General features: G+C 38.0%; 2 protein-coding genes and 1 pseudogene across 2 annotated transcripts; 1 reads left to right on the top strand and 2 right to left on the bottom strand.

Annotated features, from left to right (window-relative positions):
- The first annotated feature begins 285 nt into the window (after positions 1-285).
- On the top strand, positions 286-2,846 carry LOC120208394 (phenylacetaldehyde reductase-like). Its single transcript, XM_039207679.1, has 6 exons — positions 286-445; positions 514-683; positions 1,844-2,035; positions 2,121-2,283; positions 2,379-2,565; positions 2,645-2,846. Exons 1-6 carry the CDS (start codon positions 328-330, stop codon positions 2,790-2,792), a joined length of 978 nt encoding a protein of 325 aa, XP_039063610.1. The 5' UTR covers positions 286-327; the 3' UTR covers positions 2,793-2,846.
- A 292-nt stretch (positions 2,847-3,138) lies between these two features.
- LOC120208363 (cation/H(+) antiporter 2-like) lies at positions 3,139-5,796 on the bottom strand. The gene is made up of 3 exons (XM_039207651.1): positions 5,641-5,796; positions 4,577-5,560; positions 3,139-4,484 (listed from the first exon to the last, which is right to left on the bottom strand). The coding sequence occupies exons 1-3, from the start codon at positions 5,794-5,796 to the stop codon at positions 3,279-3,281; spliced, it is 2,346 nt and encodes a 781-aa protein (XP_039063582.1). The 3' UTR covers positions 3,139-3,278.
- A 938-nt stretch (positions 5,797-6,734) lies between these two features.
- Positions 6,735-11,318, bottom strand: LOC120208393 (annotated as a pseudogene).
- Positions 11,319-15,383: the final 4,065 nt, after the last annotated feature.

Raw genomic sequence — 15,383 nt, 5'->3', positions numbered from 1 at the left:
TTATTCTTTTTAAACTGTCATGTAATAATAAGATAAAATGGATATGTTCAAATAATAGGATGAAGTTTATATTTCGCGGTATTCACAGATCAGTGGCGTTAGTCCACGACAATGACCTAAAAATAACGCCGTGACTAATTGTTTGTAAGGGAATAATCCAAACGATGTGTCAAAATTCCACGAGTTATTGTTGGTATCGTCTTTATGTATGTGTCAAAATTATAAATTCAGGGTATCCCCTAAAGTGATGCACCAAGAACCATAAAGAAAAATATCCGAAACCTAAAGGGATATAGGATATTGCACCGACGTGGCTGCCGACCAGAGATGAATGCAAGCGGAATGGTGGTGTGCGTGACCGGAGCGTCTGGTTACGTAGCTTCATGGGTGGTTAAGCTCTTACTACAACGTGGATACACTGTTAGAGCCACTGTTCGCGACCCTGGTTTGTAGTCTGAGATGAGTTTAATTTCAGTTTCGACATCTAGATATAAAATGTCTGACATGAAACAGGTGATCGGAAGAAGACACAACACTTGGTTTCGCTGGATGGAGCCAAAGAAAGACTCCATTTGTTCAAGGCAGAATTGTTGGACGAAGGATGCTTCGACTCTATCGTGGATGGATGCCAAGGTGTTTTTCATACTGCCTCGCCGGTTAACTTCTCAGCTACCCATCCACAGGTTCATCCTTCCATTTTTTGTCTTCTATTTAACGATTTCGTAATGTGACTTTACTAACAAAGGTTAATGTCTCGTTACGATAGACAAACTAATAATGGTAATTGATCTTCAAGTTTTATCATCGTTAATAAACGTGTAATACACTGATACGAATCCGACATGTTCAAGAGAAAGAATTTTATTTTGATTTAATTCAAAGCTTAAAGGACTTCAATTGAAATATTAATGTCAGCTAAGGACTTCATTTCCCATTACCTAAAGCGTTGTGCTTAGTTCGAGGATTGAACCTTTCTCTCCAAAAAAAATTATTACTTTTAGGAAGGACAAATTAGGAATATTTACGAAGTATGTGCAATAAGGTTGCCCTGCATGTTATTTGACACACTTTCGTTTGTTTATCACATTGTATGGATGGCAAATAGGCAGGTGCGAATAACTCTTCTTTCATCTTTATATCTATTTAATATTTTTGTATTCATTATTTACCCATCATTTACAATATGCAAATTTTTTAAATTCACAACCGTCTATGTGAAATCTTGTGATCACTGATAAAATGACATGTCACTTTATAAAAATATATTTTAATTAAAAAATAAAACTCATTTCCCCCTATTTTGACAAAAACATATAAGATATACTTATAATTATTTTATAAAAATATATTTTTATTTAAAAATAAAATAACTCATTTCCTCGACAAAAACATATAACACATACTTACGGTCACTAGATTCCATGTTACTCTTCGTGACAGAAGTGAGTAAACTCCGTTAACAGTAAAAAATACTATGTATGAAATCATGAATTTTAAAACATTATGTATAAAATTTAGAATTTGATACACTTCATGTATGAATGGGTAATTAACCCAATTCATAATGGTCTAAAATTTCTTACAATGGGTGCGTGGGAGGGTGGATGTAAGACGGACGGATACGGGGTGAGCGGATTTGGGGTAGGTAAGGTCTTAAATACATCACTTACCCACTATCCACTTCGGCCTGCGGGTATGACTTTTTACATCCACACTCGTCAATTACCCACTAAACTTATACTCATCTCAGCTCCAATTGAAACGAATGTAGTGTAGAATTCAAGAAATTATATCCTTTTCCATCACTGTCACATTGTCAATGAGTTTCATTTCCCGATTTCAGAAGGAATTAATTGATCCAGCAATAAAGGGTACACTTAATGTTCTGAAATCATGTGCCAAAGTCGCTTCCATCAAGAGAGTTGTAATAACTGCTTCCATCGTCTCAGTTGTGTACAATGAGAAACCTTTAACTCCCGACACGGTGGTTGATGAGACTTGGTTTTCAGATCCACTCTTTTGTGAGAAAAATAAGGTATCTTCATATTCTGCTGTCTTTTCATAATGCATATTACGAGGGAAAAATGTGTTCAGATGACTAAAGAAAGTACTTCTTCCAGCATTGGTATATGGCCTCGAAAACTCTAGCCGAGGAAGCAGCCTGGAAATTTGCAAAAGCAAATGGGATCGACTTGGTTGTGCTTAATCCCGGATTTATGTTTGGTCCTCTTTTACAGCCTACCCTAAACAGCACTTCGGAGGTGGTTCTAGGCTTAACAAAAGGTACATGAGATGAGGGTTCTCTGTCTTCTCTTAAAACCTGAATCATCTCCACTGTTCATTATGTTGTAGAAATATTTAAAATGTTTTGGAAACAGGAGAAAACACTTTTCCTAGTTCAACTTATTGGCTCGTTGATGTTCGGGACGTTGCATATGCGCATATTCAAGCATTTGAGGTTCCTTCAGCTGCCGGCAGATATTGCCTAGTACAACAAGTTGTTCCATTTCAGGAGATTCTGAAGACCTTGAACCAACTTTATCCTACTTTGGGACTTCAATCAAAGTAAGCAAAACTGTGTTATATTTCCGTTTAGGCCATCAGTTGCCAAATGCTAATAAAAGGGGCGTCTTGTTTATGGCAGATGTGAGGATGATAACAAGCCTGTTGAGCGTGTGTTCAAGGTGTCCCAGGAGAAAGCAAGAGATTTGGGTGTCAGCTTCATTCCTTGGGAATTTGGTCTGAGGGATATTATTGAAAGCTTGAAGGAGAAGGGCTTCTTAAGCATCTGAAATTGTCTACTATAGTTTAATGCTTCATGTTGTTGTGAACGTTGTCTCTACTATGTACTGAACTTCAAGCATTTGGATCTTTAGTTTTGTTTATGTTTATCCGCTTGAACCAAATTTTATATATAATGTAATGAATTTGGTGCGGTTTATGGTTAATAATGTTAGGTTTGATTTCTGAAAGTGAATGATCATCTTGTTTTCATCCATGGGAAAACGACACCAACCACTAATTCAATCGCCTTTACTTCACAATAAAAAAACTTGGATCATTCTAATATATCAAACAGTACCGTTGATGATCTATATTTCTGAAGGAATTGAAGTCGTTTGTCAAAGTGCCTAACAGTTGGACTATAACTATCTGCATTTAGGCTAAAGGAGCAGAACCTTTGGCAAGAGCTAGCATGGCAGCTATTATACAAATAGTTTACATGGGTGCATTGCCAGTAGCAGCGACAGTTTTAGCAGCAACGGGAACTATATTGACTATGGAGCGATGAAGTTCTCGTTAGTCTCGGAATGTCGGTGTCGTTGGATGACCAAGAGGGAGCCGTTCATATTCATTTCTGCAGATGCCAAGAGATCACCTACGGAGCCGAGCTCCGGACACTCCTCCCAATCGCTTAAACCGGTCGTCAAGGGGCAATTCCTTCTTCCTCCTTTGCCGACTATCACCAATGAGTACATTTCGTCCAATATCTCTCTTAGAGCTGCTAATGTCTCTGCCACATTGCTCACATGCTTCTCAACCAGACTGGCTTTACCCTGAGAGACAAACCGGTTATAAAACGTGTCGACAAAGGCGTTGTCGATCTCGTTCTCTGCCCCGGCGGTCGATATCGCCATGATCACCTCCTCATCCTTTTGTGAAGCATTGTTAATCCAAGAATTTTGTCTTGTAATTGTTTGTATGAAGCGGAACACCGTTAGATTAACTTGACTGTGCGTCAACATTCTCTTGCTGCATGCTAAAGCCTCACGATCGTCAGGGCCGCCGAAGAAGAATGTCGCTATGTTTTGCACGGTGGGAGAGCCGTGTGGTTGTTGGAATCCGGTCTGTCCACGGTCGATAAAGATACCGACAGAACATGGAGCATCTCGGATAACCTTGTGGTTTATAGTCCTTATTTCCTCCATGCTGTTTTCCATTTTCCCATCAATTCTTTGGTACTTATGGAACGGAAGGAATATAATAGACACAAGCAAGTCCTTAGCACATTCGCATACATCTTGGTCTATGGTTAGAAGGGATGATACAATCTTAGACTGGTGGACCAAGATTTTGGTTTCAAAAATGAAGGGATCTAGAGTGTCGCTGATCTCGACGACATCGTTTCCACCGTAGTCTTCCTCGTCGCTGTATTGATCGCCATCTTCCAGTTGATGGTACATCAATTTGCTTTCCCTTTTCTTAGGAAGCCCCACAAGGTGCACCAGGAAGGGCTTGATCGGCACGTTTCGACAGCCGCTCAATGCCGAGATGAGGCTAATGTGCCCCGAAACATGGCGTGGGATGTATACACAAGCCAGTACACGAAGCTCGCTCTCCTGATTAAGTATTTCCAGCGTGGTTGGATGATGAGAAAAACACTCGTCTCTGTTCAACCAGATTGCAACCACCGGTGCTATGATCAATGTGTTGAGAATCACGACGCTGACGAACAAATCGTGAATGTCTCCTTCCCACAGCTTCTGCAACAATCAAACAACAGTGAACAGAAAATCAGCTATCAAATGCATATACTATGAACAAGGTGAAAGCAAGGGAATCAGGAACTTTACACGGGTACAGGAGGAGTGTTAATGAGTATAAGGTCGTAATTGCCTTTCATGTTGAGTAATAAAGAAAGTATGAGAGACTCGTTCCTGGGGATCTTGAGGTAATAACAAGTGGCGAGTGTGCCGGCGATTCGCGTGCCGGCACAGAGGACAATGATGATGGTGGCAAGAACAACAGTGAATTTATTAAAGACACTGCTTATATTGAACTGGAAGCCGGCGTAGCCGAAGTAGACCGGAAGAATGAATGTATTGACGGCGTAAGTGAGTTTATGCAGCAATGTCCGATACGTTTTGCATTCCCTAGGGAACGTGAGGCCTACCAGGAAACAACATGTTATCGATGTGAAGCCAGTGTTTTCCAAGAACGTGGACGCGCTCGTGAGAAGGAACATGATGATGAAAATTTCACTGTTGGTCACAAATCTATTATGCCGGTTCCTCTTGTTGAAAAACAAGGACAAATACTTGTTGAGAAAGATGACTGTCACGGTAACAAAAGTGACAAGCATTGCAGTCTTGAAATGTCGGGAGGATGAGCAGGCCGTTACCGTAGAGACGATTACGACGCAGAACATCTCGTTAAGGAGGGAAGCGTATATCGCCAGCCGGCCTAAATCAGTGGTGTCGGACTTGGTTTCCGCCATCATCCGGAGGACGACGGGAGAGGCCGAATTTGCCAAGACGGTGAAAATGAGGAGGTAGAACGTGAGGCGGTGTTCAACCACTCTGAACACCCTGATAAGCAACCACAAGAGAGGTCCGGCAAAGATGATGGACAAGAACAAACCACCGCCGGCAACGATACTCACAACACGGAAATTGTGTTTCAAATAAGGAATATCAGTTTCCAACCCGATGGAGAACATAAACAGCATCCGACACAAGAAAGAGAAGAACATGTAGTATTCTGCAGAAGAGGCCTGGATGAAGAAATCCTTAACTTCGCTTATCCGAGTCAACAATGTTGGGCCGACAACAACACCAGACTGCATGTACACAACAACTACATCATTCATATATTATACATATACACGTATATAAATGCCAATGGAGTTGAATGGCTCACCAGAAGTTGAGCAAAAGGACCAGGTTGCCCCAAGGGTTTCAAGAGGATGTGAAAGATATGAGAAGTGACGAGGATGCAGGAGACCTGGAAGCTGCTTGTGACCCAAGGGTTGAATGAGTCACCTGATTGACACATTAAATTCTCTGTTCCTTCCATCTTGTTTTTGATTTTTTCTTTACCACAACAACAATTGCTGCTGCTGTTGCTGCTCTACCAGGTTGAAAACAGAGGTTTCAAGGAACAAGAAAGAAGGGAAGAAAGCAGAGGCTGCTTCTCTTCTCTTCTCCGATCAAACCCTCCCTCTTCCTGTCCCTTTGATGGACGTCCTTTGTTCCGGAAGATTTGGTCATATAAAAGCGGAGGTCTCTTTAACTTTGCTTTTTATATATTACAGATTTTGTACAACCAAATCATATACAGAGCACCTAACTCATCATTCTTCCTATAAATAGATTCACAATAACAAATCATACCTGCATGTGAGTTAATAAAAGATTACATGAAAACCACGTACGTTAATGTCAACGTCTAAACTTTTTCGATTTTCTAAGATAATCGTTATACAGATACAACAATAAACTAAATATAATACTTTGATCTATTAGATATATCCGAACGGTATATATTGCATTCAAGAATAATTTTTTTTTGTGATATTTTTGAAACAATAAAAAGACAAAAATAACAAGCCAACACAAGTATTAAATCATTCCTCAAAATCCTTGAACTCTCGTTCTAAAATGGTAAAAAATTAGTAGAAAGATGAAAACAAGAGAAGATAAACAGAATGGCAGATGGTTAAAATTTAGGTGAGATAAATTTAAAAGTTTGATATAAAAATGAAGATGAGAAATAAATATTCTTTGTGGATCTTTTTAAATTTTCTTGAAACTTTTTTTTTTTGTGTGAATCTTTTATAACGGAAAAAATAAATATTTTCAATTCAATCCCATACAATTCTTTTGCTTGCTTTCATTAAAAGAAATCACCAAAAGAAAGAAACAAGATGGGACAAGTATTGATCACTGTACATATTTTGGACAAGCAAAGAATCAAAGGCAGCTAACCATTTTAAAACTACACGTGAACTGGAATCATAATATTAAACAACACATTTTCTACACTACCTACCTTTTAGGTTAACCAACAGTAACAGTTCCAAGAGAATCCCAGGGAAAACTACAGAAACTCGAATCAATACACATTATAGAACACAATTCAATAGCAAGCTCCAAGTGAGCCAAATCACATGCCAAGATTTCGTCTTGTGGCTTCCATTTTCAGCAAAAGATCTTTAATATCCGCTTCCATTCTTGTCTTCATACTGTAGTATTCCCTGTAAACTCTTTCTAGGGACTGGAATTCTTCAAACTTTTGTTTATGCGTTGCTTCCGCCTCGGCCAACCGTAGTTTTGCGACTCTACTCCTGTACTCTTCTTCAATCTTTTCATCCTTTGCCGTTGCTATTCGTTTCAGGCCTTCTGCTTCTTTTCTTGCATCATCAGCACGTGTTTGGTACATTTTGGCTTCCTCCTGTTTGATTCTCACGAAGCTCTCCAGTTCAGGTAGAAATAGTTGCTTTTCAGCACTCCTCTGCAGTTCTGGCTCTAAAGAGCATTTGTCAGACCGGTCACCACGGAAACTAGGAAGCCGGCTAGATGAACTTTCCAATTGAGGAGCTTTATCAGAATAAACAGATTTGAGACGTGTAGCATCCTGACTTGGCCCAGCTATAGCATCGATTCCTTTGTCTTGTTCTTTTCCAGACAAAACAGTTGTATTGCCAGGCTTGAAAGAATGACTATCTGCAACCAGAACAAAAGATATGGGTTTTGGGTTTAATGGCATTGTCTCGTAGTAGTTCAATTCCAGTGCAGTAATAAGAACGATAACTAAATAATTTATATCAGCCTTCTAGATAGATGTTGCTTACAAATGCCCTAAGGTGCTAGTTCGTTCGAGTAATTTTCTGGTATTGCTATAACAAAAGATATGGGCTTTAGGTTTAATGGCATTGTCTCATAGTAGCTCAATTCCAGTGCAGTAATCAGAACGATAACTAGTAATTTATACATGGCTTCTAGTTAGGTATTGCTAACAAATGCCCTAAAGGTGCTAGGTCGTTCGAGTAACTTACCAGTCAGGAAGCTCATCATTTGACTAAAAAGCTCAGGAAGGTCCAACTTATTCGTCGTCAATCTAAAAAGCACTTGATCAACGAGGTTATGCAGCTGTTTGCCTCTCACATCTTTGCTGCCATAAAATATCCTCTTGACATATTCAAGTTCCTTGGAAAAGGTTTCAAGCGTCCAATCCTTTGCAAAATTCTGAAAAACCTCCTTTACAAAGCCAAACATCTCAGAAGGGTGATCACAGGCAACACAATGAAACAGCATCTCAGCTGCACCATGTCCATTCCTAATATGAGCTTCCCTTAAACCACAATCCGCATGGCACCAATGAAGACACACATCACAACCAACCCAACTACAAGTATTGGATGCCATGTCAAATTTTGAACATACAAGACACATACAAGCGCTGCAAAAACCATTCTTCTTCGAGCAAACCTTGCAATCACATTCATCCACGGGCAGAGAACTTCGGCACGTAAGATTACGGCATCTTAAGTTCAGAAAGACCTCAGCCAAATCAGAAGATGAAACACTATTGTCCAACCGAAGATACTCTGGAAGACCAGTTTTCAGGGCAGCCAAGATTTCCAATTGAGCCCGATGACATTTTAGAAGCATTTCCAACGTTAAATCAGATCGGCTCTGTAGGGCCTCCTGAAATGCACGCAGCTCGCCATGCTTACCTGCATTTAACATAATCTCAAATGTGCTCTCTTTTAGACAGGCAATTGATTGTCCTGTCATTTCATGACACTTCCTAGCCATAACATGGATAGGCTCAAAAACCATCCTGCACAATGTAGTCTCAACAAAATCAGCTCCGCCCATCAGAATTTGTTCTTGCTCTTTTTGGCTACTGCACCTATATAGGCTACCACCATGCCTCTCTCTTGGGGTTTGCTTCTTGTCATAACTGTAAAATGAACCATTTTGGTGAGGCCTAACACACTGTGAAGTGGACCTGACATCATTCTGTTTATGAAAACTCAACTGCCTCTCAAATCCATTGGGTGCCTTTGAGCTTCCTTCAAAACTGTAAATATTTTGTGCTTGAATAGCTTGACTGTTTGTAATGCCCTGTAATGCTGAAGATTGACCAAATGACCCACTACCATTCCTCAGAATCCTCTGAAACATAGGAACATCTTTCTTCCTGGACTCATTCTGAGATTGCCATGATCCTTGAGAAAGTTGATCAACTCCCTGAACTATGGGCGACTGTGAACAGATTGTTCATTGTTATCCATGGAATTCTGAGTCAAAGAACAACTCGGATTATGGCAAAATGACTGGGAACCTGAAAAGGACATGGATGCAGTAAAATCATCAGAGTTTGTACGAAATGTGTTCGTTAAGGACTGCACACTCCTCCCTTGGCTAGGTGAGCCAGGAACAGCATCCGTATGTTGAGCACCAATAGGCAACAACACATTTGGTAAACTAAGAGAAAGATCAAGTGATTCCAACACCAGCTTCTCTTCTTTCTGCTTATCGGCACCTGATTTTCTTCCTTTTCCACTCTCCTAACAGGAGAGCAAGAGAACAACTCAAAACCCTTCGTACCAGGCCTTTCCATGTCAAGATCTTCATCTTTAGCTTCCCTTTCAGTCCAAATCCCGTTCTGTACAGAATCAGTTGCATTAGCCGATTCAACAGCAACCCCTTTACCTTTATCCATGACATTCCAACTCAATCCCATCTCTAACACATCAACATTAATTTTATGTTCACCATTTTCCCTTGCAGCTCCCTTAATAAAATTTGCTTCCTCGCATTCCTCAACCTGCCTCTCAAGATCAATCCCTTTATCCCCCTTACACCTCTCTTCCAGACAGGATGACATCTGCACAACTGCATCTTTGCTACTATCTTCCTCACATTTAACATCAACATTGACACCTTCTTCCTGCATTTCAAATTCTTCACCATCCCCATCATCCATCTTATCCTCATTAACACTATTACCACCATTTAAACTCTTTCCACAATCTAGCAACTCATCATCTACTTTCCCCTCACCCTTTCTTTCATTCCCCCTCTCCTTATGAACATCCTCCTCAATCTCCACATTTGAATGCATGTCACCTCCATCATTCTCTGTTTCTTTATGACAACACTCTTTCCCATCGCTTCTAACCCCAAATTCAGAAGCCAGTTCATGTTGAGGCTCATCCTGAGGTTCAGTTGCTAATTCATGTTGAGGCACAATCTGAGGTTCAGTAGCTAATTCATGTTGAATCTTATCCTTAGGTTCAGTAGCTGATTCGTATTGAGGCTCAGGTTGAGGCTCAGTAGCTGATTCATGTTGAGGCTCAGCCTGCGGTTCAGTAGCTGATTCACGTTGAGGCTCAGTAACTGATTCATGTTGAGGCTCAGCCTGAGGTTCAGTAGCCGATTCATGTTGAGGCTCAGCCTGAGGTTCACTAGCCGATTCATGTTGTAGCTCAGCCTGAGGTTCACTAGCCGATTCATGTTGTGGCTTAGCTTGAGGTTCAGGATCAAACTCACCTTCCTCCATATCGCTACTAGTCTCACTCTCCACCAGTTTTTCCTCACTCTTCTTCACCTCCCCACCACCACCATCATCACACTCTTAGGCTGCTCACTGCCAGAATCCCTTGACTTCGACTTGGAGCTTCTCCTCCTCATTTCCTCCCTCTCCCTTGACTCGCCAACCATTCGCCCTGCTACCAAAGAATCTCTCGACCAACTTGGCGAATTCACATCCCTGACCTCCCTTAGTTGCACCTTACTAATACTCCCTTTGTGCTCGTTAATTCCAAACCTTTGCCATGAGCTGCCACTTTCACCTCGAGTTCGATCTCTCTCTGATCGGAACCCCTTTGGAAAATCTCTACGAGGCTCACGGAAGCTCTCTGATCTGCGGAGACAACCACTACTACCACCACTCACTCTATAACGATTAAACTCTAATTTTCGCCTATCGAAGCTCTCAAAATCATGCTCAGTTCGCTTCCGGACCATCCTCTCCCTGCTGCTATCCTCATCAGCCCCGGATTGTTCTCGATCATACCGAGAAGAATAAGAAGAAGAAACCAAATTGCTTTTGGTGCGGGCGTTGCTATCGGAGGCTGAAGATGGCTTGTAGTAAAAGCCGCCGCTACCGCTACTCCGAGATGATCGATTCTGATCCTGACTCCACTCTTTGCTTGCATTTTTATCATAGGAATCGAGATCGCTGCTCGATCTCAACCGCTTCATGTTTTCTGTATATAAAAAGAAAAACACCTTTCCCCCCAAAATCAAAAGAAGAAAAAAAACTGTTAACGACGACATGATAGTCGATAGAGAGATAGAAACCCTAGAAGAAAGGAAAATACTGAAGCTTTGCATGCAAATACCTGGAGGATTGCTGAAATTGACACCGAATTCACCGAATCTCACAATGTTCGCAGGGAGACAGCCGTTGCTTCATTTTCTAGAAGAAAGATTTATACAATAAGAAATAAATAAATACGAAAAAGAAGCCACCAAAACCAAATACCTCAAAATCTGGGTGAAGTTAAATTAAAATTAAAGGGATAATTGTAAGTACTCTGACTAAAAAAACCCTAATTTTTTAGATAGCGGAACCGGAAAGGGGAGAGGGTAGGAGAGGAAAGGAGGGGAAATTCAAGAAGGATGCAGTTGTATTTTGATTTTGGCGGGGTACAATGGAAAATATTTGGATTTGTAGGGGTATGATTGTAAAGAAAATTTTGATTGCAAAGAAAAAAGGAATTTTCTCCTTGCCAAGTCAACTACAAGAGACTGTTTTGGAATCTGGGATGGATAATGGATTCGCCAATTGCAAGCACACTGCGTTCTTTGCTTCAGACTCGGGGTCTAATAGTGTTCTCACCACTTATATTCATCACTTATTTAAAATCTAGTTCTTTAACTTTTAATTCCATTATTTTAATACTTCTTATTCTTTTGATAAGACTATCCGATTATTTTATATGACATTTTTAACAAAAAAATCTTACTCACATGAGTAATTTAAAGTTGTATGGAAGTATTGTAAGTATATAAAACAAGGATAAATTATGTTTTCCGTCACTCAACTTTGATTATATTTTTATTTGAATCACTAAAATTTGAGGACAAGTTTAATGAATTGGAGGGGATATGCAATCCAACTATTGCAAAGATGTATCAAGGTGCTGGTGGTGCCGAGGTGCCTAATGGCGGTGGTGCTGGACCCAAGATTGAGGATGTGGATTAAATTTAAGTCTCATTAATAGGATTTGGGATTGGCCTTTGGTGTCTATTTTCCTTATGTTTTGTTTCTTTTAATCTTTGCTTTGGTTTGTGGAATGAATGCCCTATGTGAGGCTATACTTGAGATGCATAGACGATTGTAAAACATAATCATGCAATCAAAAACAAAATCTTCAATTTCCCATCAAAAGTAATATATTGTTTCATTTTTTTAATTAATCAGGTGTTAGAATTTCCTCATTAACGATAGTTAAAATTTCAATGACTAGACATTTAAAAGTCGACAAGATAAGTGATCGTATCTTAGTTAAATAAAAATAAAATGATCATATCTTAATAAAATAAAATGACTAAATCTTATATTTTTTTGAATTCAGTGAAAAAATATAAAAATATTTAAATGATAGTGATGAATATTATATTTTACCCTTTTATTAAATAATATAAAATTGATTATAGCTTTGTTTTGAAGTCTCTTCGCGGTTATTAATTTAACATCATTGTGACAGGGCGTCATTCTTTTAAATTTTATGAAAAAACCTCTAAAATTTTCTTATAATTTTGTTAAGTCCCCCTAAAATTTGTGCTACAAGATGACGTTGAAATAATTTGTACTACAAGATGACGTTGAGTAAAGTATGGTTGCGTTGTTAAATTGATAAAATAAAATTAATTATTACATTGTTGAATAAAGATATAATTTAAGTGGTCAGAGTGATAATTTTTTTTCAACAATGTCACGTTATTAAATAAAAGTATAATTGAATAATCAAAGTACCACATTATCAAGTAAAATAGAATCGTGTGATTAAATTACTATTTAAGCCAATATAAATACAATAGTATAATATGCAAATATTCAAGTATATTTCAATGAGTTGAATATCATGTTTTCTGTATTATTTCAATCTTCTAAATCTTTTTATTTCCCAATCTGATTATCTAATTGAATTTGAAGGATTTATATTATTTAAATTACAATAGGACATTTTTTTATTATAATAATATTATCACGTTCAAAAGCAAAAGTATGGTAGGTGTTGATGCATTAGCAATAATTGTTTTATTATATATAATATTACCACGTGTAACAGCAAAACGTATGTTAGGATTTGTGTATTATTAGTATCGTAACCGGTTTTCGTCCGGGCACGAAATATTATACTTGGCGGGGAAATTGATGTGAATAAATGGTTTTGAAAATAATTTGGGAGTCGCCATCGGCCTTTTGGGTCAGGTAGGTCGAATACCTAAAGATTATTTTTTTTTAAAGAGTTTTAAGAAAACACTCATTAAAAAATGAACTGATCTGCGTTTATAACCAAAAATTCGTTCTTTTTAATAATAAAAAGGGATTCGTGGTCGGTTACGTTTAGGGAAGGATTAGCACCCCTACAACGCCCAAAATTGGTACTTTTTAATTATAAATTGTCTCTATTATTAAAAATATTAAAAATTTAAAATATATTTAATTTATAATCCTATTATTTCAAAATTATAAAAAATATTTATTTAAAAAATATCAGAAAATGACTTCTAGGTGTCTTAAGACAGCTCTTTTCTTTGATATTGATTAATTTACATAAAATTAAATAATAATTTTTTTATAATATTTAATTTTAAAATACCAGAATAGGACATCCAGTTGTATTAAGACTGTCCTTTTCTTCGATATTGAAAGATAAATATTAAAATAATTTATTTGAAATAAATATTTATTTATTATATATATATTTATGACTATAAAAATATTTAAATAAATAAACAAGTAAAATTAAAATAAAAATACAATTGGAGCTATATATTTAAAAACAATAAAAAAATGAAAACATTTAAAATAAATGAATAAATTATAGTAAAAATAAAATTAAAAACCTAATTAATAATTAATCAAAATTATAGGGATTAAACATGCTATTTCTTTATTTTATAATTTTAGTGACTAAAATAAACTTATCTAAAATTCGGATACTAGAATAAAATAAATTAAAAATATAAACTAGGGATTAAAATATTATTTATTAAAATTAAGGGATTAAATCTGTTATTTATCCTAAATATATTATTTAACATAAAGGACTAAAATAAATGAAATTAAAATTTAGAGATCAAATTAAAAAGATTATAAATTCGATTTAGTGACTAAAATGTAAAGTTTACAAGTTTGAATGGCTTCAGACGGGGTTTAACTATTATTTAATTACACGCAGAGTCCTTCCCGAAACGACGTCATTCGGGAAGGCCTATAAAAGGTCCAAAACGGCTGGCCCGAAGGGCCAGCCTTCATTTCATTTTTTTTTCTTTCTCTCTCAAGCAGAGAGAGCTCTGGCCTCTCTCTAGCTTCCCTCATCGGAGGGAAGCCGGTCACCGGACGGCAACCGTCTGCCGCCGTGACCGTCACCGCCGGCCACCGCATCCGGTGGCCGGAAAATTTTATTTTTATACTATTGGGTAGATCGGACCGTCCTAAGGACGGTTCCGGTGTTTTTTTCTCCTAAATAGCTCCCAATCGGAGCAAATCCAAAGAAATACCTTCGGTATTTTCGAAGGTTTTGGTGAGATCCGGTGGTCGGGCTTCCTCGGTAAGTTTCTCTTCTTCCTTTTTCTTTCTTTTCTGTTTCTTTGCTGCGTTGTTGTTGAGATCGTTGGTAGTGTTTTGTTTCTTTGTATTTCTCTTCTCTCTGTGTATTTTCTGTCTCTCTTTTCTGTCTCTGTCCCTCTGTGTTTTTTTTTTTTTTGCAGGTTCGGGTGGTGGCTTTTATAGCCACCATCGGTGTGGTCATCGGACCGGTCCGAAGAGTGAGTTTCGGTGAGTCACCGGACTACCAGTGGTGACTCACCCCTTAGCCATGGCGTGGACGGCTGGCGTTGGAGCTTCTGGAACCTTCGGTTGGGACGTGGCAGCGGTGGAGGCAGAGGCGGCTGGAGGCAGAGGCGGCTGGAGGCAGAGGCGGCCAGGGATTAGGGTTAGAAAATCCTAACTGAAACCTTAAATGTTTAGGGTTTCGGTTTGGGTTTTGGGCCGGTTAACTGGGCTTGTAATTTAATATTATTTATATATGTATTTAATATATTTAATAATAATAATAATGATAATAATAATAATAATAATTATTATTATAGTAATAATAATTATAATAATAATAATAATAATATTTATAATATGGGTAAAAAATTAGTATCTTCAGCTGCCCCTCTTTGCTCATTCTTGTGTTAACAAGAATAGGGCAAAGATGAAAAGATAATAAATTTTTTTTATCCATTTGGCTTCACTTGATTATAATGGAGATGTTGAATAAATTCTTCTCTTTCTTTCAAATGAGTTATTCTCATTATGAACTTTCCGCTGGGGATGATGTTGACCTCTTTCTTTCTGTGATAGAG

Source organism: Hibiscus syriacus, unplaced genomic scaffold, assembly GCF_006381635.1.
Source record: "Hibiscus syriacus cultivar Baekdansim isolate YM2019G1 unplaced genomic scaffold, ASM638163v2 tig00016563_pilon, whole genome shotgun sequence".
Classification (NCBI taxonomy): Eukaryota; Viridiplantae; Streptophyta; class Magnoliopsida; order Malvales; family Malvaceae; genus Hibiscus; species Hibiscus syriacus.
Note: the sequence above shows the minus strand (reverse complement) of the source record. Positions and strands in the feature narration are given on the sequence as shown.

Excerpts from the sequence above, each read along its gene's own strand:
- LOC120208394 (XM_039207679.1), top strand. The coding sequence starts at position 328 with ATGAATGCAAGCGGAATGGTGGTGTGCGTGACCGGAGCGTCTGGTTAC. Across the intron at positions 446-513 it reads AGCCACTGTTCGCGACCCTG|GTGATCGGAAGAAGACACAA; the intron begins GTTTGTAGTCTG and ends GACATGAAACAG. Across the intron at positions 684-1,843 it reads TCTCAGCTACCCATCCACAG|AAGGAATTAATTGATCCAGC; the intron begins GTTCATCCTTCC and ends TCCCGATTTCAG.
- LOC120208363 (XM_039207651.1), bottom strand. The coding sequence starts at position 5,796 with ATGGAAGGAACAGAGAATTTAATGTGTCAATCAGGTGACTCATTCAAC. Across the intron at positions 5,561-5,640 it reads GTCCTTTTGCTCAACTTCTG|TCTGGTGTTGTTGTCGGCCC; the intron begins GTGAGCCATTCA and ends GTGTACATGCAG. Across the intron at positions 4,485-4,576 it reads TTAACACTCCTCCTGTACCC|AAGCTGTGGGAAGGAGACAT; the intron begins GTGTAAAGTTCC and ends TGATTGTTGCAG.